The 27,099-nt window shown below is 42.4% G+C and overlaps 1 protein-coding gene across 1 annotated transcript in view; it reads right to left on the bottom strand.

Annotated features, from left to right (window-relative positions):
- The window catches only part of LOC106613351 (SR-related and CTD-associated factor 4), a 44,630-nt gene that overhangs the window by 7,142 nt on the left and 10,389 nt on the right, over positions 1-27,099 (bottom strand). Inside the window, exons 11-13 of the mRNA XM_045687049.1 lie at positions 26,970-27,083; positions 13,962-14,118; positions 13,447-13,547 (exon numbers count right to left, since the gene is read on the bottom strand). Coding sequence (XP_045543005.1) covers positions 13,447-13,547; positions 13,962-14,118; positions 26,970-27,083 — 372 coding nt within the window. The remainder of the gene's footprint in view (positions 1-13,446; positions 13,548-13,961; positions 14,119-26,969; positions 27,084-27,099) is intronic.

Genomic DNA, 27,099 nt, shown 5'->3' with positions numbered 1-27,099 from the left:
ACAGTTGAAGTGGGAAGTTTACATACACTTTAGGTTGGAGTCATTAAAAATCGTTTTTCAACCACTTCACAAATTTATTTTTAACAAACTATAGTTTTGAAAGTCGGTGAGGACATCTACTTTCTGCATGACAATTTATTTTTCCAACAATTGTTTACTGACAGATTATTTCACTGTATCACATTTCCAGTGGTTCAGAAGTTTACATACACTAAGTTGACTGTGCCTTTAAACAGCTTGGAAAATTCCAGAAAATGATGTCATGGCTTTAGAAGCTTCTGATAGGCTAATTGACATCATTTGAGTCAATTGGAGGTGTACCTGTGGATGTATTTCAAGGCCTACCTTCAAACTCAGTGCCTCTTTGCTTGACATCATGGGAAAATCAAAAGAAAATCAGCCTAGACCTCAGGAAAGAAATTGTAGACCTCCACAAGTCTAGTTCATCCTTGGGAGAAATGTCCAAACACCTGAAGGTATGTTCACCTGAAGGTATGTTCATCTGTACAAACAATAGTACACAAGTATAAACACCATGGGACCACGCAGCCGTCATATCGCTCAGGAAGGAGACACGTTCTGTCTCCTAGAGATGAAACGTACTTGTGTGAAAAGTGCAAATCAATCCCAGAACAACAAAGGACCTTGTGAAGATGCTGGAGGAAACAGGTACAAAAATGTTTATCCACAGTAAAACGAGTTCTATATCGACATAACCTTTGAAAGGCCGCTCAGCAAGGAAGCCACTGCTCCAAAACTGCCATAAAAAAGCCAGACTACGGTTTGCAACTGCACATGGGGACAAAGATCGTACTTTTTGGAGAAATGTCCTCTGGTCTGATGAAACAAAATAGAACTGATTGGCCATAATGACCATCGTTATATTAGGAGGAAAAATGGGGAGGCTTGCAAGCCGAAGAACACCATCCTAACCGTGAAGCACGGGGTGGCAGCATCATGTTGTGGGGTGCTTTGCTGCAGGAGGGACTGGTGCACTTCACAAAATAGATGGCATCATGAAGGAGGAAAATTATGTGGATATACTGAAGCAACCTCTCAAGACATCAGTCAGGAAGTTAAAGCTTGGTCGCAAATGGGTCTTCCAAATAGACAATGACCCCAAGCATACTTCCAAAGTTGTTGCAAAATGGTTTAAGGACAACAAAGTCAAGGTATTGGAGTGGCCATCACAAAGCCCTGACCTCAATCCTATAGAACATTTGTGGGCAGAACTGAAAAAGCCTGTGCGAGCAAGGAGGCCTACACATCTGACTCAGTTACACCAGCTCTGTCAGGAGGAATGGGCCAAAATTCACCCAACTTATTGTGGGAAGCTTGTGGAAGGCTACCTGAAACGTCTGACCCAAGACAAACAATTTAAAGGCAACGCTACCAAATACTAATTGAGTGTATGTAAACTTCTGACCCCCCTGGGAATGTGATGAAAGAAATAAAAGCTGAAATAAATCATTCTCTCTACTATCATTCTGACATTTCACATTCTTAAAATAAAGTGGTGATCCTAACTGACCTAAGACAGGGCATTTTACTAGGATTAAATGTCAGGAATTGTGAAAAACTGAGATTAAATGTATTTGCTATGTATGTACTTCACTGTATGTATGTATGCATGTATGTATGTGTGTATATGTATGCGTGTAAGTGTGCATGCATGTATGTATGTGTGTATGTATGTATGTATGTGTGTATGTGTGTATGTGTGTATGTGCATGTATGTGTGTATGTGTGTTGATGATGTATGTATGTATGTACGTACACACACATTATGTTCAAGTTGTTGGCTACAGTTCAAAAGCAGGTATGTGTACGGTTACCGTTGGCGTCGGTAATTATGTTTCATAGTAGGCTACATGAGTTCAAACGATTAGTAACTGGTCTACACTGTCCTACCAAGCAAAATACTATTAACTGGTCTACACTGCCCTACCAAGCAAAAGACTATTAACTGGTCTACACTGTCCTACCAAGCAAAATACTATTAACTGGTCTACACTGTCCTACCAAGCAAAAGACTAACTGGTCTACACTGTCCTACCAAGCAAAATACTAAATCTATTAACTGGTCTACACTGTCCTACCAAGCAAAAGACTAGTAAGTAACTGGTCTACACTGTCCTACCAAGCAAAAGAGCATTTGGTCGAAAATGAGTTGACATTTTTATACATTAAATACATGCTTGATCATGTGGACAAATATCCTGCCTCCATAGTGTTGAGGTGGGGGGGTCATGTTTGCAGTAACTGCAAAAAGTTAAAGCGAAAACAAGCAGTGTCTACGGTTTACCTCGGTGTCTACGGTTTACCTCGCTGTCACTGAGCTTGGGGCTGCAGTGTCTACGGTTTACTCTCGGTGTCACTGAGCTTGGGGCTGCAGTGTCTCGGTTTACCTCGCTGTCACTGAGCTTGGGGCTGCAGTGTCTACGGTTTACCTCGGTGTCACTGAGCTTGGGGCTGCAGTGTCTCACGGTTTACCTCGCTGTCACTGAGCTTGGGGCTGCAGTGTCTACGGTTTACCTCGCTGTCACTGAGCTTGGGGCTGCAGTGTCTACGGTTTACCTCGGTGTCACTGAGCTTGGGGCTGCAGTGTCTACGGTTTACCTCGCTGTCACTGAGCTTGGGGCTGCAGTGTCTCACGGTTTACCTCGCGTGTCACTGAGCTTGGGGCTGCAGTGTCTACGGTTTACCTCGGTGTCACTGAGCTTGGGGCTGCAGTGTCTACGGTTTACCTCGGTGTCACTGAGCTTGGGGCTGCAGTGTCTACGGTTTACCTCGGTGTCACTGAGCTTGGGGCTGCAGTGTCTACGGTTTACCTCGGTGTCACTGAGCTTGGGGCTGCAGTGTCTACGGTTTACCTCGGTGTCACTGAGCTTGGGGCTGCAGTGTCTACGGTTTACCTCGGTGTCACTGAGCTTGGGGCTGCAGTGTCTACGGTTTACCTCGGTGTCACTGAGCTTGGGGCTGCAGTGTCTACGGTTTACCTCGGTGTCACTGAGCTTGGGGCTGCAGTGTCTACGGTTTACCTCGGTGTCACTGAGCTTGGGCCTGCAGCGTCTACGGTTTACCTCGGTATTATTTGTTGTTCTTCGCTGATACAAGTATCAAACTATGACACTAACAGCCACACACAAATAAATATATTACAAACACACGTTTGGAAATGTATTCCAGTGGGTGTAACCAAGCAAGAAGGCAGTAACTACCGTCTAGGGTCAGAGGTCACGTCGAGGTCAGGGTCAATATCAATATATAAAAATAAAAAAACTAATCGTAAGACAACAGATTACCACATCTCCACAATGATCTGTCTACAATTCATTTCTCTCAGTTTGGCTCTATGAGCAGTTTGCTTGGTAAGGCAGTATAACCGTCTTTACAGTCCTGGGTGTGGGGACGCTCAGGTCTGGACCTGTTTGTCCCAGACCAGCACTAACACACCTGAATCAACTAATCAAGGGCTTAAATGAAATCAGCTGCGTTAGTGCTGGGTTTATTCGAATCAAGTGGGTTAAATCACGCCGAACTGGAACAGAAATACGCAGTCCTGTGGGTCCATTGTGACCAGGTTGAAAAACACGATCGTACAGGGGTCATATTCAGAAGTTGTGATACTTCTTTCAAAACAAACAATATCTGAAGGTAACATCCCTCAAATGAACTCCTCTTGGAGAAAGGGACAACCTGTTTGATCATAAATTCACACAAAATGTGTACATTTGTATCAATAAAGAATGATTCATAAATATACATTTTAAAAAAGGCATCTCTCATTACTCACGGTAGTTGTTCCCTAGTTCTCTTCAGTTTTCTATAAAATTGTCTACACATCTAATGTAACCATTGACATGTATTGCCCATAATAGTTGAAGGGAAATTGTAGTTTAAAAATATTAGTGGCTTGTATTACACTACCTTTTGTTTCATTGCATTCACAACTTATTTCTTTTCATTTAATTGTGGCAATTAATTTAATAAAAACAACCTGGGATGTCAGATACAAAAGCTTAAAATCGGGACTGCACACGAGGAGTCAGTTCATTGACAATATAATCAGCAGTTCAAAGCCTAACAAATACACAGCTTTAAAAAAAAAAGTGATTAAAACAATAACAAAGCCCTCACCTTTTTTGGGGTAAACGGCTTAGGGATGGAGCTGGAGGAATGCAACCACTCTCAGAATTCATAGAAGGAACTACGGATGAAAGAACTGATCATCCACGAGATGAAAATGATGGTTTTAGTCATGTTTTGAAGGAATAGTGTTGCGTTACAATTACATTGTTTACAAACAAGCTTACTGTTTATTTTGTGGTTCTGACGGGTAGAGAGTTGAACTAAACTCATGAGGCATTTTTATAAGTTATATTTTTCAAGAATCAAATGGGTTTTACAGATCTCCACTTTAATTTCCCCTCTTCATTAATAAAGACATCTGATTAACAGGGCTGGGTAAAGTCCTCCAACTCTGTACTCGGTCCGCTTGTAAAATAATTTACTTTACTCCAGTAGGAATAGAAGTAGACAAAACATGAGTAAAGAAGTATTCACAGAAAACATTGGGTAGACTAAAATGCTTCATTTTCTCTGACATGTCACATCGCATATGTAATGTACATCCCTTTTGCTACCAATGATGTATATACATCCTGGATTGCTGATGCGCGGATGAATTCAGAAAGAGTGGGACATCAAATAAACCGACAGCTTAATCCTGACGCGTTTACATCTTGGTCTGAAAGTATCCAAAACTATTGTCACTAAGAGAAACCACATGATCAATAAACTAACTCCCTTCATTGGTGTGACATCATAGAGGGAGGCAGAGCAAACTTCAAAACAGGAAGCTCACCCGGCGAAGCACACCATGATCAGTGACAAAATCAAACCGAAAAAACAAAATCTGTTTATAAAACTGTCAAATAATGCACTGTGCCAAATTGTGATGTAAATGTGCATAATATGTACTGGTGCATGAAAATATATTTTAAAAAGGCCCCAATATTATGTGTATTTATTTATTATTTCCTTTAACAACCATAGCTAGCTAAAGCGGGACAGCGCGGAGGTAGCTAAAGCGGGACAGCGTGAGGTAGCTAAAGAGGGACAGCGTGGAGGTAGCTAAAGAGGGACAGCGTGTAGGTAGCTAAAGCGGGACAGCGTGTAGGTAGCTAAAGTGGGACAGCGTGGAGGTAGCTAAAGCGGGACAGCGTGGAGGTAGCTAAAGTGGGACAGCGTGTAGTAGCTAAAGTGGGACAGCGTGTAGGTAGCTAAAGCGGGACAGCGTGTAGTAGCTAAAGCGGGACAGCGTGGAGGTAGCTAAAGCGGGACAGCGTGTAGTAGCTAAAGCGGGACAGCGTGGAGGTAGCTAAAGCGGGACAGCGTGTAGGTAGCTAAAGCGGGACAGCGTGGAGGTAGCTAAAGCGGGACAGCGTGGAGGTAGCTAAAGTGGGACAGCGTGGAGGTAGCTAAAGCGGGACAGCGTGGAGGTAGCTAAAGCGGGACAGCGTGGAGGTAGCTAAAGCGGGACAGCATGGAGGTAGCTAAAGCGGGACAGCGTGGAGGTAGCTAAAGTGGGACAGCGTGGAGGTAGCTAAAGTGGGACAGCGTGGAGGTAGCTAAAGTGGGACAGCGTGGAGGTAGCTAAAGTGGGACAGCGTGTAGGTAGCTAAAGCGGGACAGCGTGGAGGTAGCTAAAGCGGGACAGCGTGGAGGTAGCTAAAGCGGGACAGCGTGTAGGTAGCTAAAGTGGGACAGCGTGTAGTAGCTAAAGAGGGACAGCGTGGAGGCAGCTAAAGCGGGACAGCGTGGAGGTAGCTAAAGCGGGACAGCATGGAGGTAGCTAAAGCGGGACAGCGTGGAGGTAGCTAAAGCGGGACAGCGTGGAGGTAGCTAAAGCGGGACAGCGTGGAGGTAGCTAAAGCGGGACAGCGTGGAGGTAGCTAAAGTGGGACAGCGTGGAGTAACTAAAGTGGGACAGCGTGTAGTAGCTAAAGTGGGACAGTGTGGAGGTAGCTGAAGTAGGACAGTGTGGTGTAGCTAAAGGAGGAAAGAGATCCAGTCTACATTAGGGACTTCTGTACGGAGGTTAGGCAGGACTCTCGATTTCTTGTCCTGACAATTTGTTTATTATAATACTGTTTTGAGTGAGTTCATAAAAAGCGTGACACTTCGCATCTCTGTCTCCAGTGACATCTTCAGACATCCGTCTTATTTTATCCTCAGATGTTTCCTGATCACACAAAATGGAATGTCATTTGGGTACAATTAGGACTGTAATAATGTTGTCCCATTTCATCTCACCTGCTGTCCCAGTCTACCAAATATGGTTTTGACCCATGGTCTACGCAAATGGGTGTGTCATGCCGCCTGTGAAAATGAATAATATATATTTTTGGTGATTAGGGAGCGTCTTGAGGATTTTAGAAATGTATCATGTGTTGACCTAATATGCTGGATAGATGTCGAAAGAGGTGTTCCACTTATTCCAAATTCACCCTATGCATTGGCCAATGGCAGGATTTGAAGCCTCCAGTCGGCCATTTTGGCATTTCCTAGTAGAAGAAGTCCTCCATAGGAATGAATGGAATTCTTCAGTATTTCAATTAATATGTTTCAAGGACAAAAGTATTTAGTAACAAAAGTAACATTAATACTTTATAAAAAAATATATACTTTAAAAGAAAATGTTTAGAAATGTTCATTTTTTGTTTAGCTCACATAATTTAAAAAGTATGCATTAAGGTGTCTGTAATATAATAAATGTGGCAAAAACACATGTAGACATTAAATAAATGCATTTCTCTAAAACATTTTACATTGGTGGGGGAAGAGTGCCTCGAGGCACTGTGGCTTCAAAACAGCACCCCCTATCAGTCCACCCATTGCCTATAAGTCCAATTGAAAAGCCTGGATTGCTAATGTTGTGTATTGGCCATTGAGAGGTTTTAAAGCCACCGGTCGGCCATTTTGGTACTCCCCCGTAGGAACAGTCCTCCATGGTAATGAATGGAATTCTACAGTATTTCAATGAAATGGGGAAAAAGGACAACATTACATGCATTTAAGTATTTTTGTTGTTTCAGGACAGTAACATTAGTACTCTCTATAATAAACACTTTTTTTTTTTTTTTTATAATTGTATGTGAAGTAAACAAAGTACGCATTAATTAAGATGTCTGTAATATAATAAACGTGACAAAAACAAAATGTAGACATTAATACATGCATTTCTATAGTTACAATCTTTTTCCTTTTTTTACATTGGAGTACCAAGATGGCTGCACAGTGGCTTCAATACAGGGCTCCATGTCAGTCACCTAGGGTTTATACACATCATTGGTTGCTACCAAAGGAGTAGGAAAAAGTTGTCCCTGAACTCTGATCCAAGATCATTTTCACCGGTTTTTTTTTTTTTGGTCCCCCAATTGTAAAGGTTAAATTGGAGAAGAGGGATTTGTGACAATAAGGAACATCCACCCAGCACACTTCCACTCCCCCCCCTGTATTTCCAGTCGACACGCTTTCCTATAGCTACACCATACAAGCTGAGGATTATGATCCAAAAGAGTGCAACGCAACTAATACAAGCTTACAACCATGAATAGTTCCCCCATCGTGTGTAACAGCCTCAGACTAGAACAAAATCACATTCTCCCTACAGCTTTCTGATGAGGTGGAAATGTAGAACACCCCAACAAAAATACAATATCACTTAGTGAGATGTACAAGCTATAAGCAGTAATGTTCAGGTGCTCCATGTAGTATTTATATGTATTTGCATAACGTACACTTATGATCAGATGAAACTGAACAAACTAATTCCTACATAACCACACAGCCAGCAGGCCACTGCAGGGAGGTATTGGGTAGAAGAGGGAGGGTCTATCCTTACCCAGGTCTCAGATTCCCCCAGCAGAAGATCCTGTGGTGGAGCTCCACCGTGGGGCCCACAGGCGGTTTTCCCTCCTTCGTTCCTGCCAGCACTAAACGCCAGTGTCCACACTTATCCCCCCCCGCCCCACACACACACATCACAGTGGCCAACAGTCTTTTTTTTTTTTCCCTTTCTGCCCACTAAAACATAAAACTGAACCTACAACATCACATGAGAACATTATTGCCTTGTTTCCTTACTGTTGAATAAAATGTTTTAATAAATATAAATGTAGGAATCTTTCACTGCAACTATGGAAAGTACATAACCTAATCAAAAATAGTTTGATATGGCCTGAAAAACATAGAACTAGTGTCAAGTCAGTGATATTGTGATCAGCTGAGAGTCCTGGACATTGGCAAAACATTGTTTCAGCTCACCCTCACGTCTTTGGCCCACCTCATGACAGCCCTACACGGATGAGCACTGCAATATTGTAAAGCAGTAAAAGATATTATCTGATAAATCGCAGGAACAAACATAATGCACTAACTGTTCTGCTCTGACGACCAATTTCAGTTCCTTTGTTGCGACTTGGAATTGTGATCAGATTAAATTAGAGCAACTACGGCTCGTTCAGTTGTTCCTGGGACTTGATCCCCAAAATATCATGACAGCAATCCGGTAAATGTCCAATGGGAGCGTCACCTTTACCTGTCAGCCATTGGTAGGTTCCTCAGTACAGTCCCAGCGAGGGAGGGACCTCCGATGTCCACGTCCAGAAACACTCACCTTAGTGAGGCCTCGTGAGACTGACGACGACTGACAATGTTGTCAGCTGGTGCCACAGATTGGGACTACAAAAAAAAGATTGCCCGTGCAGGTGTCTTTGTGAAAGCTTGATGAGGGCTAACAGTATCTTCAGGGTTCACCTCATTCACCTACCTGGGTGATAACCTCAAGCTGTTTGGTTGGCTAAAACAAGCTGCCAGTTAAGACTAGTTGAGGAGCGTGAGAGTCAGTTTCAGGGTGGAGTGGGTTTCAGGGTTAGACTGTATGGTCATGATACTGAACTAGGAGACATGAAGTATTTTGAAAAATGTTATAAAAGTAGTGAGCATCAAACCTTTGTTAAGCAACATTATGCAGAATACACATCTAGCAACTACGCACTGTTTTTTTTTTGTTATAGATTTTAATTAAAAAGGATGTTTTAGGCAGGTTTCACAACTTATTTTTTAACATATATATATATATATATATGCTGTTGATAAAATATTGTAGTAAATTCCTACCTTTTCCTGAAAAAATGTTCATATAGCAAAGAGGACATTTAGAGGATGTGGTTCTCTTCATTCTAATGAGCATGTCCCAACCCTGGTTCTGAAGCAGGGCCTAAAATATAAAACAGGTAGAACGGGTAGAATTTGGCATCGGAGGGTAAAGGTGTCAGCATGCTTCAGTTCGGCTGGTGCCTTAGTATACATTTCCCGCAAAAAATAGTCCGAATTAAATCGAAGACCATTTAAGAAATCTGTCATTAAAAATTGACGTTTTTTTTTTTGCCGAGGAGATTTTAGTCGCACAATTTTACATCTAAGATGTTTGGTGCAGTATTTATTTAAAAAAGTACATGAAAACTAGTCTCTCACTGCATGACAAAAAAGTTTAGACTCCATACTGTCGTCTAGACACCCCTTCGTCGGTGATTCTTCTTCCTCTGCATTTGGCTTGCCTCAAGAAAAATGTGCCCGAACAACACTTACCGAAGTCCAAAACGTCATAATATATGCACAAATTCTTCCAAACTGTTTCGGCTGGGAAGAATGAGGACGCCTTATGAATGTCTAATTCACCAGCCATGTTGGCGGGTGGTCACATACAGGACTCTATAGTGCAAGCATTTCATACAAATAGTCAAAAAGTCAAATATGGGCACGTGCAAGTAGTAATTTATAGCAGAATAAATGCTGCAGTAGCTGTTTTCAAAGTATTTCAGCGATTTTGTTTCATATCTGGTAATGCACAAAGAAATATGAATCGTAACCAATTAGCTAACCAACCTCGCACAGCAACTCTGTGTGCACTGTGAGTGAAGTGCTGAGAGATTCGTTTTAGAAGTAATGCTCATTTAACTACTAAAAGTGAGACTCTGGTCGTGTTTTTTGGATATTTACATTGTTTTGTTCACCACTGTTTCAATGTTTGAGTTTGTTTCCACTGCTAGCGAAGAGAAGTCGTCGCCCTCTACTAGTGAGATTGTCACAGTCATTCCAAACGATTAGATTCCTACTCCTTGCGCCCGTCGACTGCCAGCGTCGACTCACATTTCTGTGTCAAGCGTTGATTCCACCAGGAACCGTGTATCGGTAATGAAAATATGTAGTTATGCTATTATAATAGGGTAAATCGCAATTATGTATTTAGTCATTTCTTGCGAAAAGTTCACTAAATTACAGTCTATCAATGACTAGGCTGAGCTGGTCTACAAGCAACAGACCGAAAACGGAACACACACACACACACACACATAGCGTTTTTCATAGCTAAGAGAAAGAGGAGGAGAGCCAGCAAGGGAGAGAGGATTGGTGCAGACAGTCGGAAACGTGCTCATAGGCTGCATCTCGCAATGTCTGGTCTAGCAATGCCTCGTAAATTCACCAAAAGTATATATTAGGCTATCAATGAGTATGTGGCTAAGCTATGTTTCATAGTGCTAGTGAATTGATGTGGATCACCAAATAGAGTTTAAAATTAGGCCTAAATGTGCAATAAAAAGTATTGTGTTTATAGCTGATTTAATGAAACCCTGGCTGGCTGTTGATGTCCTGGTCAGGGGGCTCTCCAACCCTGGTCAGGGGGGCTCTCCAACCCTGGTCAGGGGCTCTCCAACCCTGGTCAGGGGGGCTCTCCAGAGCCCTGGTCAGGGGCTCTCCAGAGCCCTGGTCAGGGGCTCTCCAACCCTGGTCAGGGGCTCTCCAACCCTGTTCCGGGAGAGGTTTTCGCTCCAACCCCAGTTGTAAGTAACCTAATTCAATTTATCAACCAGAATCAGATGCACTAGATAAGGATTGGAGTGAAAAGCTATAGGGATGGTAGCTCTCCATGAACTGGGTTGGAGAACCCTGTCCTAGGCAATAGATCGCAAAGCTAGGCATCCTCGCAAAACTTTTTCAATAGCTCAAAGTGCAAATACAGTTCAGCAGCTCAAATCAGCCAGGGGGGGGGGCATTGTTATTAAGAATGACACCTACCATGGATTGCTAAAATAATGATTATGTTCACTCTTCATCAATTTAAATATTATGGGGATATCTATACATTTGGCAGAACAAGCACAAGTGTTCAGTGTAGCCTATTATCATATAGACATGACGTAGAAATAGCTTCACGCCTACAATAAAAACGCCAAGCTTCCGAATCACGAGTCAATTAAATAAAAATAATAATAATTACAGGGGTCAGTTTGGAAAAACGAATCGTGTGTGAATGGTCCTCTGGAATAACGCTCGATTGGATAATAATTACATAACCAACGTCTCTAGTAATACCCATCCAATAGGGCGATATGACACGGCAAAGAAATGGTTTATCAGTTTAGAGTGCGACCGCATCATCCCATGGGTTTCTGCCAAGGCTGCACACAGCAGAAACATCACTAAAATATTCTAGTTCCTACACATCACCTTTAAACAAAATAGGCCTTTTATAGGATAAATTGATGAGCAAAGCGGACAGCATTACGCTCATGCCAGTCCTCTAGAATGCAGATGTAGTCTTCCTAGTAGGACTCTGCCATAATGACGTGGTGTGTATGTATCCGTTTCGGCGTGTCCAGCGAGAGTCAACTCCTTGGACTCCAATCACAGGTGTTGGGGAGTCGATTCCAAAAACTCCTGAGAGTCGTACGCCACTAAAAAGGCACACAGTGATTACTTGAGCGACCCCGTTACCAAGGTAACCTTAAAGGGGCAGCTGAACATTTGTCTCATCTGTGACATTTTGGTTTAAAGACTCAAGACCACAAAATATTACATTTAAATGAGCAATCTCTCACATTACTTATTTTTTACAAACTAAAAAGGAAGCTCAACCATTGTGTTTAGTGTAATTAATACAGGAAAAATATTTTGTCAGGTAAAAAAAATCTGAGTGGCTGGTAGACAAAAAATTTGTTGTAGGCCTGAAGACATTCATAAGCCTGTGTTGCCCCACAATTTTCAGGATTGTGTGTTCATGTGTATGAACTAGGAACACAGTTTCAAGCACAATTGTCCGTTACCAGTACAACCCGGTTCTGGTACAACCTATTGACCTGGTAAAATAAGGGTTAAATAAAATGTATATATACACCACGATGGACTAACAGCAGCAGTCTGTTTTCTAACGTCTTTTGAATAAATAAAATTAAGTCACATTAAGAAAAATGTGTAACTGCTGGATCGACTTAGACATCTGTTAAGTTCTGGGTCGAGTAAAAATGTTCAGTTATTTAAAATTATATTCATGATTGCGTAGATCATTGTGCCTCGGTCATGATAGTAAAAATATCCAAACTTTGTGGACTTAGTGCAGCGACACGTGGACTTCTCAGCCGACACATTCCAGAATGGTGCATTGAGACATGAGGTGAGGGCACTGAGTCCTCCGTTTTCAGAATTACATTCTATTCAAACCGATGCGCCCCCCATGTAAGGCACAGGGACTTTGAACAGGCATAAATATTATTTAAAAGGCTTGATATTGAAGCAAATAGCAGGAAGAAGGTCAAATATCTAAACAGAGATAGAAACCCACCAGGTGGTACCAGTAGGAAACTCCATATTCAAAAACTCATATCAGCTTAAAATAAATAAATAAATAAACGTTTTATTTTAATGCAAAAAAAAAAAAAAACTGTTTTCATCTGCATCAATGACCAATGTGACCGTCCCTAATATCTCACTATCAGGAAGGCCCCTTTATGATGAGACAAAGTGAAAAAGACAAGTACTGAAGAACGAAGTTGCCTTCCATTTATTGGTGAGTATTGTGAAACCCAGTAAAGGCAGAAACTGGATCCTTGCATTCAGACTGGTTCCCCCTACTACAGGAGGAAAGCTATACAATAGCCTTTCAATATGGACCTTTGTATGTATGTATGTATGTATGTATGTATGTATGTATGTATGTATGTATGTATGTATATATATATATATATATATATATAATGTACTGAGGTGAGTGAATACCTTTGAAATACTAGTCACCCATGCCATGATACTACTAAATCATTATTATTTATTTTTTTATTGGTCCACTTATTCACAAAGATATTTTGTTGCATTTGTGTTGAGGAAAAGTGTATGCATATGTATACTTATAAAACCTGCCATTTTAATAACAGCTAACAAGAAAAAAGACAGACAACCAAGGCACAAAACCTCTGGATAAAAAGTCTGCTTCCTAAGAGATGGAGAGGCACTACGGTGAGACAGAACACCCAGACTGGTGTGTTTAATTGGGACCCTGCTGTCTGTGGTGCGTTTCATTGGGTCCCCTGTAGTGGGTGTTACCTGTACGTGGGCGGTGGCAGCTCCCTCCGTCTCCATGGCGTCCGCTCCTCCATTGTTCAGTCCTCCTGGTTTAGTCAGCTCCTTCACGTTATCTCCCCATTCTGAAGAACAGACCAATCAAACAACAATCAGGGACAATAGATACTTAGGCTACACCAGCAATGCACAGATAGATATATCCTAGCTCTGTGCCAAATACTTATACCCAGATCACTTGACCTAAACAGGACAAACTGTAGTACTATCCCTTGTTAAAGATCAGGTTATTAACCTAGTCATTCCACATCTAGACAAAGTGTGAATCTCAATTGTCTTCCTTGATTCCTCACCTTCTCAAAGTGCATTGGAGGAGAAGGTCTGAGGGGAGGAACCCAGAAAAAAAAAAAAAAACGTATTCTCCAATGTATTTTGAGGAGGTCGAGGAAAGCGGAAGTGAGGAATCAAAGAAGACAATTGGAGATTTCACCCAAAGCGGGACGGTTGTAGAAGACAGAAGATGGCAGTCGGACGTTTACCTGGACAGAGTGTGTCTGCGTCCAGCATGCCTCCCTCTCTGTAGCTCTCCAGCTCCTCCATCTTCACTTTGCTCCAGGGGATGTAGGTGGCACCTCGCTCCACGTCCCAGAACTTCTTATGGGTCGCCTTTATACCCTTGTTCAAGGCCCACGCAATCTACATACAAATACAATATTTTACTTAACCTAAGCATAAAGTGTTTTAAATAACTTTATGCGCTGCCTTTAGTGTTGCATGGTATACCGAAACGTTGGTACTTTTACGATACGAGAATATGAAAAAAACTGTTCGGTACTGGAAGTTGTTACTTTCGTTACTTCTGTCAAATATGTCTCAAGTCATATACGGATTGAGAGGGTCGAGTCTGTCTACTAACTTGTCTGAATCTTCAAGGGGGCAGCTAGCAGTAAGCTAGCCAGGCTACTTGTCTTCTCAAGGGGGCAGTAGTAAGCTAGCCAGGCTACTTGTCTTCTCAAGGGGGCAGCAGTAAGCTAGCCAGGCTACTTGTCTTCTCAAGGGGGCAGCTAGCAGTAAGCTAGCCAGGCTACTTGTCTTCTCAAGGGGCAGCTAGCAGTAAGCTAGCCAGGCTACTTGTCTTCTCAAGGGGGCAGCTAGCAGTAAGCTAGCCAGGCTACTTGTCTTCTCAAGGGGAAGCTAGCAGTAAGCTAGCCAGGCTACTTGTCTTCTCAAGGGGGAAGCTAGCAGTAAGCTAGCCAGGCTACTTATGTTCGTGCATGCAGCTGACAAAGCAAGAGCCACTTTTGAGAAGCAAACATGGGAGAGGAAAATGCAGACGGCATGGCTTCTAACGAAAACATAATGCATCCGCAGCTTGTTGACAAAACTGGCTCCAGAAGAGCCCTATGGGAATACTTTGCTGACAGCAGGGGCTAGCCCACCGAAACAACAATGCAAAATATGTTACAAAGCAGTGCAAGGGAGGTTTAGTTCCAAAATGAAAAAACTATTTTACACATGACATTTGCATTGTAACGTTATTCTACTAGCAATTAAATTGGAATTATTTTTGAGTGACAAGGTCAGGAACATATATATATATATATATATATATATATATATATATATATATATATATATATATTCAGCATGACATTTATGTGAGCATCACTATCAAACGCTCCCTAAAACACTTGAGCGAGCAGGCCTTTTTAAAATCGACCTGGCCCGGGTATCCTGGAAGGATATTGACCTCATCCCGTCAGTAGAGGATGCCTGGTTTTTCATGAAAGTGCTTTCCTCTCCATCTTAAATAAGCATGCCCCTTTAAAAAAAAAACATAGAACTAAGAACAGGTAGAGCCCTTGGTTCATCCCAGACTTGACCAGCAGAAAAACATCCTGTGGCGTACTGCACTATCATCCAACAGTCCCTGCGATATGCAACTTTTCAGGGAAGTCAGTAACCAACACACACAGTCAGTTAGGAAAGCAAAGGCTAGCTTTTTCAAAACAGAAATTTGCATCCAAAAAGTTCTGGGACACTGTAAAGTCCATGGAGAATAAGAGCACCTCCTCCCAGCTGCCCACTGCACTGAGGCTAGGAAACACTGTCACCACCGATAAATCCACAATAATCGAGAATATCAATAAGCATTTCTCTACAGCTGGCCATGCTTTCCTCCTGGCTACCCCAACCCCGGCCAACAGCTCCGCACCTCCCGCAGCAACTGGCCCAAGCCCCCACCGCTTCTCCTTCAACCAAATCCAGACAGCTGATGTTCTGATAGAGCTGCAAAATCTGGATCCCTACAAATCAGCTGGGCTAGACAATCTGGACCCTCTCTTGCTAAAATTATCCGGCGCCATTGTTGCAACCCCTATTACTAGTCTGTTCAATCTCTGGTATCTAGAAAATAAGGGAGAGCCGCACACTCTAGGAGCTCAGACGCAAAAATGTTAATATCCAACGTTTCCACAGCCAAGCTGTCTTCATCAGGTTATGATCACAAACACTGTGAGATGACTCGTTTATATAGTGTCAAAAGACACACAGGTGTCTGTAATCATGGCCAAGTGTGGCCTAATATCATTGGTTAATTCTCAAATATAAAAATGGCATACGAAGAACAGCATACAAAAAGACAACAAATGGATAGCATACGATCATAGATACATTTTAGACTACACAAGCTTACAAACAATTACAATGGCAAAGTCACAATAATCACAAGAATGGCTTCAGATCAAAGTCTATGTTGAGACCGAAGGCAGCGAGGGTCTTTAAGTTAAAGATCCAGGCAACCTCTCGTTTTGACAATAAATTATCAAGGTCACCCCCTCTCCTAGGGAGGGTGACATGTTCGATGCCAATATAAAGCAGAGACCAAATCAAGTGGTTTGCTTCCATAAAGTGGGCCGCAACTGGGTAAATCAAGTTTTTGTACCTAATGGTGCTACGATGCTCTGAGATACGTACTTTTAATTCACGCTTTGTTTTACCCACATCATTTTTACCACAAGGACAAGTTATAAGATAAATAACTGCCATAGTGGAGCACGTGATAACACCTTTGATTGGGATCTGTTTCCCTGTTTGGGGGTGTTTGAAGTATCTACATTTATAAGAGCCATTGCATTGAGCACAGCCATTACACTTGTAATTTCCATCCAGTATGGGCGCAAATAGGCGTTGTTCAGGAATATCTTGGGGTGGTAAATCAGAGTGTACCATTTGGTCTTTGAGATTTCTGCCCCGTGAATCTTCAAGGTAGTTAGAACGCAAGAAGACGCATTCTTGCGTTCTAACTACCCGATATTCAAAGTGCTCTGAACAAATTAAGGGAATCGTTCACAAACACTGGCATATTCTAAAATACGATGATGGTCTCAGTGATGTGTTTTCGGACCTTCCCTTGGTCGTATTCTCGCGGGGCAGAAATCTCAGAGACCAATTGGTACACTCTGATTTACCACTCTGCTAGCCAGCACCTCACCTTATTAGGTGTATTTTTCTTTATTTTTCTTCTAGATCAGTCTCTCGCATCTGAGATTCCTAAAGATTGGAAAGCGGTCGCGGTCATCCCCCATTGAAGAGGGGGACGACCGCGGCCGCTTAGACCCAAACTGTTACTCTAGACCCAAACTGTTACAGACCTATATCCATCCTGCCCTGCCTTTCAAAAGTCTTCGAAAGCCAAGTTATCAAAACAGATTACCGACCATTTCGAAGCCCACCGTACCTTCTCCACTATGCAATCCGGTTTCCGAGCTGGTCACGGGTGCACTTCAGCCACGCTCAAGGTCCTAAACGATATCATAACCGCCATCGATAAAAGACAATACTGGGTAGCCGTCTTCACCGACCTGGCCAAGGCTTTCGACTCTGTCGATCACCGTATTCTTATCAGCAGACTCGACAGCCTTGGTTTCTCAAATGATTGCCTCGCCTGGCTCACCAACTACTTCTCTGATAGAGTTCAGTGTGTCAAATTGGAGGGCCTGTTGTCCGGACCTCTGGCAGTCTATGGGGTGCCACAGGGTTCAATTCTCGGGCCGACTCTCTTCTCTGTATACATCAATGATGTCGCTCTTGCTGCTGGTGATTCTCTGATCCACCTCTATGCAGACGACAGCATTCTGGATACATCTGGCCCTTCTTTGGACACTGTTAACTAACCTCCAGACAAGCTTCAATGCCATACAACTCTCCTTCCGTGGCCTCCAACTGCTCTTAAACGCAAGTAAAACTAAATGCATGCTCTTCAACCGATCGCTACCAGCACCTGCCTGCCCATCCAGCATCACTACTCTGGGTGGTTCTGACTTAGAATACGTGGACAACTACAAATATCTAGGTGTCTGGTTAGACTGTAAACTCTCCTTCTAGACTCACATCAAACATCTCCAATCCAAAATTAAATCTAGAATCGGCTTCCTATATCGCAACAAAGCATCCTTCACTCATGCTGCCAAACATACCCTCGTAAAACTGACCATCCTACCGATCCTCGACTTCGGTGATGTCATCTATAAAATAGCCTCCAACACTCTACTCAACAAACTGGATGCAGCCTATCACAGTGCCATCCGTTTTGTCAACAAAGCCCCATACACTACCCACCACTGCGACCTGTATGCTCTCGTCGGCTGGCCTTCGCTTCATAATCGTCGCCAAACACATTGGCTCCAGGTCATCTACAAGACCCTGCTAGGTAAAGTCCCCCCTTATCTCCGCTCACTGGTCACCATAGCAGCACCCACCTGTAGCACGCGCTCCAGCAGGTATATCTCTCTGGTCACTCCTAAAGCCAACTCCTCCTTTGGTCGTCTTTCCTTCCAGTTCTCTGCTGCCAATGACTGGAACGAACTGCAAAAATCTCTGAAGCTGAAGACTCATTTCTCCCTCACTAGCTTTAAGCACCAGCTGTCAGAGCAGCTCACAGATCACTGCACCTGTACATAGCCCATCTGTAAACAGCCCATCTACCTACCTCATCCCCATACTGTTATTTATTTATTTCTCTTGCTCCTTTGCACCCCAGTATCTCTACTTGCACATTCATCTTCTGCACATCTACCATTCCAGTGTTTAATTGCTATATTGTAATTACTTGGCCACCATGGCCTTAACTTACCTCATTTACACTCACTGTAAATATACTTTGTTTTCTATTGTTCTACTGTATTATTGACTGTATGTTTTGTTTATTCTATGTGTAACGCTGTTGTTGTTTCTGTCGAACTGCTTTGCTTTATCTTGGCCAGGTTGCAGTTGCAAATGAGAACTTGTCCCAACTAGCCTACCTGGTTAAATAAAAGGTGAAATAAAAAAATAGAAAATAAATAAAAATAAAGCCTCCTTCACTTATGCCGCCAAACATAGTCTGTTTTACGAGGGTATCCTACCGATCCTTGACTTTGGCGATGTCATTTACAAAATAGCCTCCAACACTCTACTCAGCAAATTGGATGCAGTCTATCACAGTGCAATTTGTTTCGTCACCAAAGCACCATATACTACCCACCACTGCGACCTGTATGCTCTCGTTGGCTGGTCCTCACTACATATTCGTCACCAAACCCACTGGCTCCAGGTCATCTATAAGTCTTTGCTAGGTAAAGCCCCGCCTTATCTCAGCTCACTGGTCACAATAACAACACCCACCCGTAGCACGCGTTCCAGCAGGTATATCTCACTGGTCACCCCCAAAGCCAACACCTCATTTGGCCGCCTTTCCTTCCAGTTCTCTGCTGCCAATGACTGGAACAAATTGCAAAAACCACTTAAGTTGGAGACTCATATCTCCCTCACTAACTTTAAGCATCAGCTATCTGAGCAGCTTACCGATCACTGTACCTGTACACAGCCCATCTGTACACAGCCTATTCCCACGGGGGACCAGTACGGAGAAAAAAAATGTATGAAATGTATGCATTCACTACTGTAAGTCGCTCTGGACAAGAGCGTCTGCTAAATACCTAAAATGTAAATAGCCCACCCAACTACCTACCTCATCCCCATATTTGTTTTGTTTTTCTGCTCTTTTGCACACCAGTATTTCTACTTGTACATCCTCATCTGCACATCTATCACTCCAGTGTTAATTGCTAAATTGTAATTACTTCGCCACTATTGGCCTATTTATTGCCTTACCTCCTTACTTCATTTGCATACACTGTATACAGATTTTCTATTGTATTATTGACTGTATGTTTGTTTATTCCATGTGTAACTCGTCGTTTCTGTCGAACTGCTTTGCTTTATCTTGGCCAGGTCACAGTTGTAAATGAGAACTTGTTCTCAACTAGCCTACCTGGTTAAATAAAAAAGTGAAATAAATAAATAATAATAAACTCAGCAAAAAAAGAAACGTCCCTTTTTCAGGACCCTGTCTTTCAAAGATACTTGGATTTTTACGAATTAACTTCACATATCTTCATTGTAAAGGGTTTGAACACTGTTTCCCATGCTTGTTCAATGAACCATAAACAATTAATGAACATGCACCTGTGGAACGGTCGTTAAGACACTAACAGCTTGCAGACGGTAGGCAATTAAGGTCACAGTTATGAAAACTTAGGACACTAGAGAGGCCTTTCTACTGACTGAAAAACACCTAAAGAAAGATGCCCAGGGTCCCTGCTTGTCTGCGTGAACGTGCCTTAGGCATGCCGCAAGGAGGCATGAGGATTGCAGATGTGGCCAGGGCAATAAATTGCAATGTCCGTACTGTGAGACACCTAAGACAGCGCTACAGGGAGACAGGACGGACAGCTGATCGTCCTCGCAGTGGCAGACCACGTGTAACACCTGCACAGGATCAGTACATCCGAACATCACACCTGTGGGACAGGTACAGGACGGCAACAACTGCCCGAGTTACACCAGGAACGTACAATCCCTCCATCAGTGCTCAGACTGTCCACAATAGGCTGAGAGAGGCTGGCCTGAGGGCTTGTAGGCCTGTTGTAAGGCAGGTCTGTACTGAGTCGTCGCGGTTTTGTCTCACCAGGGGTGATGGTCGGATTCGCGTTTATCGTCGAAGAAATTATCGTTACACCGAGGCCTGTACTCTGGAGCGGGATTGATTTGGAGGTGGAGGGTCCGTCATGGTCTGGGGCGGTGTGTCACAGCATCATCGGACTGAGCTTGTTGTCATTGCAGGCAATCTCAACGCTGTGCGTTACAGGGAAGACATCCTCATGTGGTACCATTCCTGCAGGCTCATCCTGACATGACCCTCCAGCATGACAATGCCACCAGGCATACTGCTCGTTCTGTGCGTGATTTCCTGCAAGACAGGAATGTCAGTGTCCTGCCATGGCCAGCCAAGATCCCGAACCTCAATCCCGTTGAGCACGTCTGGGACCTGTTGGATCGGAGGGTGAGGGCTAGTGCCATTCCCCCAGAAATGTCCAGGAACTTGCAGGTGCCATGGTGGAAGAGTGGGGTAACATCTCACAGCAAGAACTGGCAAATCTGGTGCAGTCCATGAAGAGGATATGCACTGCAGTACTTAGTATCTGGTGTGGCCACCAGCTGCATTGACTTACTTTTGATTTCAACCCTTTCGTTCAGGGACACATTATTCAATTTCTGTTAGAGGTCTGTGGAGCTTGTTCAGTTTATGTCTCAGTTGTTGAATCTTATGTTCATACAAATATTTACACGTTAAAAGTTTGCTGAAAATAAAACGCAGTTGACAGTGAGAGGAAGTTTCTTTTTGCTGAGTTTGTAAATGTGGTGGATTGAGACACATCCAATGCAAAAATAAATACATCGTTAGCTTAAACTGACAGATTTGTATGGTTTTTAAAAATGTATTATGCTAATTAGAACTCCGCGGGGAGCGGACATTAACCTTAAGGGGTTAAACCTAACCACACTGCTAACCTTATGCCTAACCTAAACGAAGACCCCCCAAAAAAAGCGAAAATGTTTGTTTTCATGGATATTTACGATATAGTACATTTTGAATTTGTGGCTGTGCTATCTAGTGGAAACCCCACCTGACGGCACTCACATTGTTGCCTGCCCCCCCCCCCCCAATAACTCAGCAACAAATGGTAGCTAATGCCGTTTTAGGGTTTCTGCTGCGTGTCTTCTCCTCCATCTTCTGTTGTCAGTAGTACATGGGACTTCCTGTCCCAACTTCTCATCAATGTGATTGGTCGTTGCATTGTTGTATGACAACGTGTTCATTGATGTCCAACAATCTGTCGCACCACGTATGGTGTTCGGGTCTCACGGTGCCTCCGGTTCAGGGCTGGGTCTCACGGTGCCTCCGGTTCAGGGCTGGGTCTCACGGTGCCTCCGGTTCAGGGCTGGGTCTCACGGTGCCTCCGGTTCAGGGCTGGGTCTCACGGTGCCTCCGGTTCAGGGCTGGGTCTCACGGTGCCTCCGGTTCAGGGCTGGGTCTCACGGTGCCTCCGGTTCAGGGCTGGGTCTCACGGTAAACCCCTTTCAGCATTGCACCTCTACTGCCACAGTAGCTCAATTCCACCTCGCAAAAGTTTGCATCTCACCACCTTCTCAAAGCATTGCAATACAGGACTTCGCTACTGTCACTTCCCTGGTTCACTCTGCCATTTCACCAACTGTTAAAAAGACGATGACGTGCCGAGTGGTTTATATCCGTGGCAAATAATTTGAAAGATGCAGATCACGTCCTACTAACATCACAGCATTGTTGTGTTAGGCATTAGTTCAATTTAAAATGTCCCCTTATGATGATGCTTGGGACCTGTTAACGGTAGATTTGTGATACATTTTTTTCAGTTAGGGATTCCCCCCCCCTAAAATGTTCACAAACCCAATTTAGTTTAAGCGTTACTCCCTATCTAAAATATGCTGATTTTGTCTCCTGAAAAAATTGAGACCGTGATCAAATTTGGTTTATAGTCACACGTCGGGTGGCTAAGCCATCTAGACCTTTTAAATCCAAAATGATTGACTGAAATTAATCAAAATCACAGTGATGACTGTACGAGTATTTTTTTCCATTACAGATGTAAAAAGGTCTACACCACGGAACTCCGCATCAAGCCATCTCAGCCCTGTTCGTTTAAATCGCAGTTGTCTCTTGGTAAAAAAGGTGAATGTTTTCATGGGAAAAAGGAGCTTTATTTTATCATCATATGACCCAAAGAAGAAAAAAAAAAATCTATTCACATCATATCACGACAGTTTATTTTTAACCTGATTCATTACTGTGATATGCTATTAACTAGGGTCCAGGAGTTGGTTAGCCTACTACCAGATCAGGAAAAACCCAAGGAAAACAATTCTTCCCCCACCACTCTGGGACCTATGGTGCCACTTCTGAGATCACCACACAATGTTACAAATGGAGAAACATCTCCTGTTTGTATGATCTACATTTGTTTACATGTTTTAGGCGGTGGGGGATGGGCTAGTGTAGTTTTACGTGGCTCAGTGCAGCCGGATGTTATTGCAACAATTCAGAATATAACAGGCTGGTAGTGCAATTTCAGGTAAAAACCTCAATAAAACAAGTCTGAAATATTACGAAAATGGCTACACATTTTCACAAAATTGCTCTGCCATTACCCTTTACAGTGCTTTCGGAAAATATTCAGACCCCTTGACTTTTTCCACAGTTCCGTTACAGCCTTATTCTAAAATGAATTAAATTGCCCCCCCCCCCTTCAATCTACACACAATACCCCATAATGACAAAGCAAAAACAGGTTTAGTTATTTTTTTGCTACATTATTACAAATAAAACAAAATATTACATTTACATAAGTATTCAGACCCTTTACTCAGTACTTTGTTGAAGTACCTTTGGCAGCGATTACAGCCTTGAGTCTTCTTGGGTATGACGCTACAAGCTTGGCACACCTGTATTTGGGGAGTTTCTCCCATTCTTCTCTGTACATCATCTCAAGCTCTGTCAGGTTGGATGGGGAGTGTCACTGCACAGATGATATTTTCAGGTCTCACCAGAGATGTTCGATCGTTCAAGTCCAGGCTCTGGCTGGGTCACTCAAGGACATTCAGAGACTTGTCCCAAAGCCACTGCTGCATTGTCTTGGCTGTGATTTAAAAGCTAAATAAATTCTGCAGTAGCTGTTTTCAAAGTATTTCTGTCATTTTGTCTCATATGTGGTAATGCACAAAGAAATATGAATCCTAACGTTATAGCTAACCAACCTCGCACAGCAACACTGCCTGTGAGTGAAGTGCTGAGAGATTTGTTTTTTGAAGCAACGCGCACAGGAATAAAAGTTGGTATAACTATTAAAGTGAGACTTTATCCTTGTGTTTCTTGGATATTTACATTGTTATGTTCACAAGGTAAGTAGTTTTTCAAATGTTTGAGTTGGCTTCCACTACTAGCTAAAGAGAAGAGAAGTTGTCGTCCTGGACTAGTGAGAGGCTCATGGGCACACTTAAAGAATGAACATGTCTCATCTGTGATATTTTGGTTTAACCTCTAAGGGATCGGTGTGTGTCCATCCCCGGGGGACAGTTGAGCTAATGTAGGCTAATATGATTAGCATGAGGTTGTAAGTAACAAAAAATAAATCCCAGGACATAGACATATCTGATATGGACAGAAAGCTTAAATTCTTGTTAATCTAACTGCACTGTCCAATTTACAGTAGCTATTACAGTGAAAGAATACCATGCTATTGTTTGACAAGAGTGCACAATCATGAACTTGAAAATGTATTAATAAACCAATTAAGCACATTTGGGCAGTCTTTATACAACATTTTGGACAGATATACAATGGTTCATTGGATCAGTCTAAAACTTTGCACATACACAGCTGCCATCTAGTGGCCACAATCTAAATTGCACCTGGGCTAGAATAATACATTATGGCCTTTCTCTTGCATTTCAAAGACAGTACCAAAAAAATATGTTTTTGTATTATCTTTTACCAGATTTAATGTGTTATATTCTCCTACATTAATTTCACATATCCACAAACTTCAAAGTGTTTCCTTTCAAATGGTATCAAGAATATACATATCCTTGCTTCAGGTCCTGAGCTACAGGCAGTTAGATTTGGGTATGTCATTATAGGCGAAAATTGGGGGAAAAAAAGTGGTCTGATCCTTTCGGAGGGTTTTAAAGACTCAGGACCCCCCAAAAAAATTGCGCAATATGCAACATTACTTCTTAATAGTAATACATTCCTTGTTTTAAAAACATTACTAAGCATGCTCATGATTTTTGGTGTAATCAATGCGGGAAAAATATTTTGCCTGGTAAAAAACATGAATGACCGGTATAATTTATCTGCCACAGCAGATGGCAGACATTTATTTTTACTTAAAAAAAGTTTGTATTAGGCCTCTGCACATCCACTCTGACTCCAAGCAGAGCAGACCAGCCATTGCCCTAGCGATGGCCACACAGACAGAAGAGACCACTTTTGAGGTCTGGTAACAATCGTGGACATTTTTTTGGGGGGGGTGAGTAGTTGTCCTTTAATTCGCCTAGCAAGAGACTAGCAGCTATTGGTGTTTTTGTACTGTACAATGTTGGCTACATGTGATGGCAGAGTTTGCAACAACAAAAAATAACACGCAATTGATAAAAATCATCATGGTATCATTCTGCCAGGTATCATTCTGCCTACTTTACAGTCAACATCGGGAAGGTTTTGTGGGGAAAGCCTCGAGAAATGTTCATTCAAACACAGCATGATGACTGAAATACGCATCACAAAGATTCAACAAAGACTTCAGACCAAACTTTTTGAATACCTGGTTTGCATAACCCATTGCTGTTTGAATAAATCTTGATAATACAATTTAAAAACAAATTGTGAGCCAAAAACGTGACCAGCTACATTTTTTTCCCCCCACTGGCAGCCTAGCGACCGATAAAAAAATAAAAAAATAATGTGTAGCACTGCAAAGTCAAATGGAAGCGTTTTGGTTGCAGTTCTGAACAATCTCCTTAGTGTTTTTATTTTAAATATTGCGTTTAACCTCTTACATCTAGATGTTCCGCTAGCGGAACACCGCTCCAATATCCAATGATAGGGCGTGGTGCGAATTACAAACTCCACAAAAATCCCAAAACTTCATTTTTTTCAAACATATGACTATTTTACACCATTTTAAAGACAAGACTCTCCTTTATCTAACCACATTGTCCGATTTCAAAAAGGCTTTACAACGAAAGCAAAACATTAGATTATGTCAGCAGAGTACCCAGCCAGAAATAATCAGACACCCATTTTTCAAGCTAGCATATAATGTCACAAAAACCCAAACCACAGCTAAATGCAGCACTAACCTTTGATGATCTTCATCAGATGACACACCTAGGACATTATGTTATACAATACATGCATGTTTTGTTCAATCAAGTTCATATTTATATCAAAAACCAGCTTTTTACATTAGCATGTGACGTTCAGAACTAGCATACCCACCGCAAACTTCCGGTGAATTTACTCACGATAAACGTTCACAAAAAACATAATTATTTTAAGAATTATAGATACAGAACTCCTTTATGCAATCGCTATGTCCGATTTTAAAATAGCTTTTCGGTGAAAGCACATTTTGCAATATTCTCAGTAGATAGCCCAGCCATCATGGCTAGCTATTTTGACACCCACCAAGTTTGTCACTCACCAAAATCAGATTTACTATAAGAAAAATTGGATTACCTTTGCTGTTCTTCGTCAGAATGCACTCCCAGGACTTCTACAACAAATGTTGGTTTGGTTCCAAATAATCCATAGTTATATCCAAATAGCTGCGTTTGTTCTTGCGTTCAAGACACTATCCGAAGGGTGACGCGCCGGCGCATATCGTGACAAAAAAAAAATCAAAATATTCCATTATCGTACTTCGAAGCATGTCAAACGCTGTTTAAAATCCATTTTTATGCGATTTTTCTCGTAAAATAGCGATAATATTCCGACCGGGCGACGTTGTTTTCGTTCAAAGACTGAAAATGTAAAATGGACTCTTCACGTGCACGCGCACACCCGTTTCATTGTTCTCAGATCGACCACTATCCAAATGCGCTACTGTTTTTCAGCCAGGGACCGCAGAGTCATCATTCAACGTTCTGGCGCCTTCTGAGAGCCTATGGGAGTCTTAGAAAATGTCACGTTACAGCAGAGATCCTCTGTTTTCGATAAAGAGGCTATAGAAGGCCAAGAAATGGTCAGAGAGGGCACTTCCTGTTTAGAATCTTCTCAGGTTTTGGCCTGCCATATGAGTTCTGTTATACTCACAGACACCATTCAAACAGTTTTAGAAACTTTAGGGTGTTTTCTATCCAAAGCCAATAATTATATGCATATTCTAGTTTCTGGGCAGGAGTAATAACCAGATTAAATCGGGTACGTTTTTTATCCGGCCGTGAAAATACTGCCCCCTATCCTAAACAGGTTCAAAAGAGCCAGAGGCCCCATATTTACCAGGTCTACATTGTAAATCAGAATGTTATTTGACAAACTGGCCTGGCCACAAAAAATAAAAAAATAAAAAAAAAAAAATATTGTTGAAAAATTGGTTAACGTACATAAATAAATCAAAAAGTACCTTGATGGCCTTCTGGTTAACCTTGAAGGATCCTCTGCCGAGTTTGTGTAGAGCTCTGTAGGCATCCTGCCTGTGAACCATCACTATGTAGGCACATCCACGAGGAGGGATCATCTGGAGGGGAGAGGGA

The sequence above is a fragment of the Salmo salar genome, chromosome ssa09 (assembly GCF_905237065.1).
Source record: "Salmo salar chromosome ssa09, Ssal_v3.1, whole genome shotgun sequence".
Lineage (NCBI taxonomy): Eukaryota > Metazoa > Chordata > Actinopteri > Salmoniformes > Salmonidae > Salmo > Salmo salar.
This window is presented reverse-complemented; position numbering and strand designations above follow the sequence as displayed.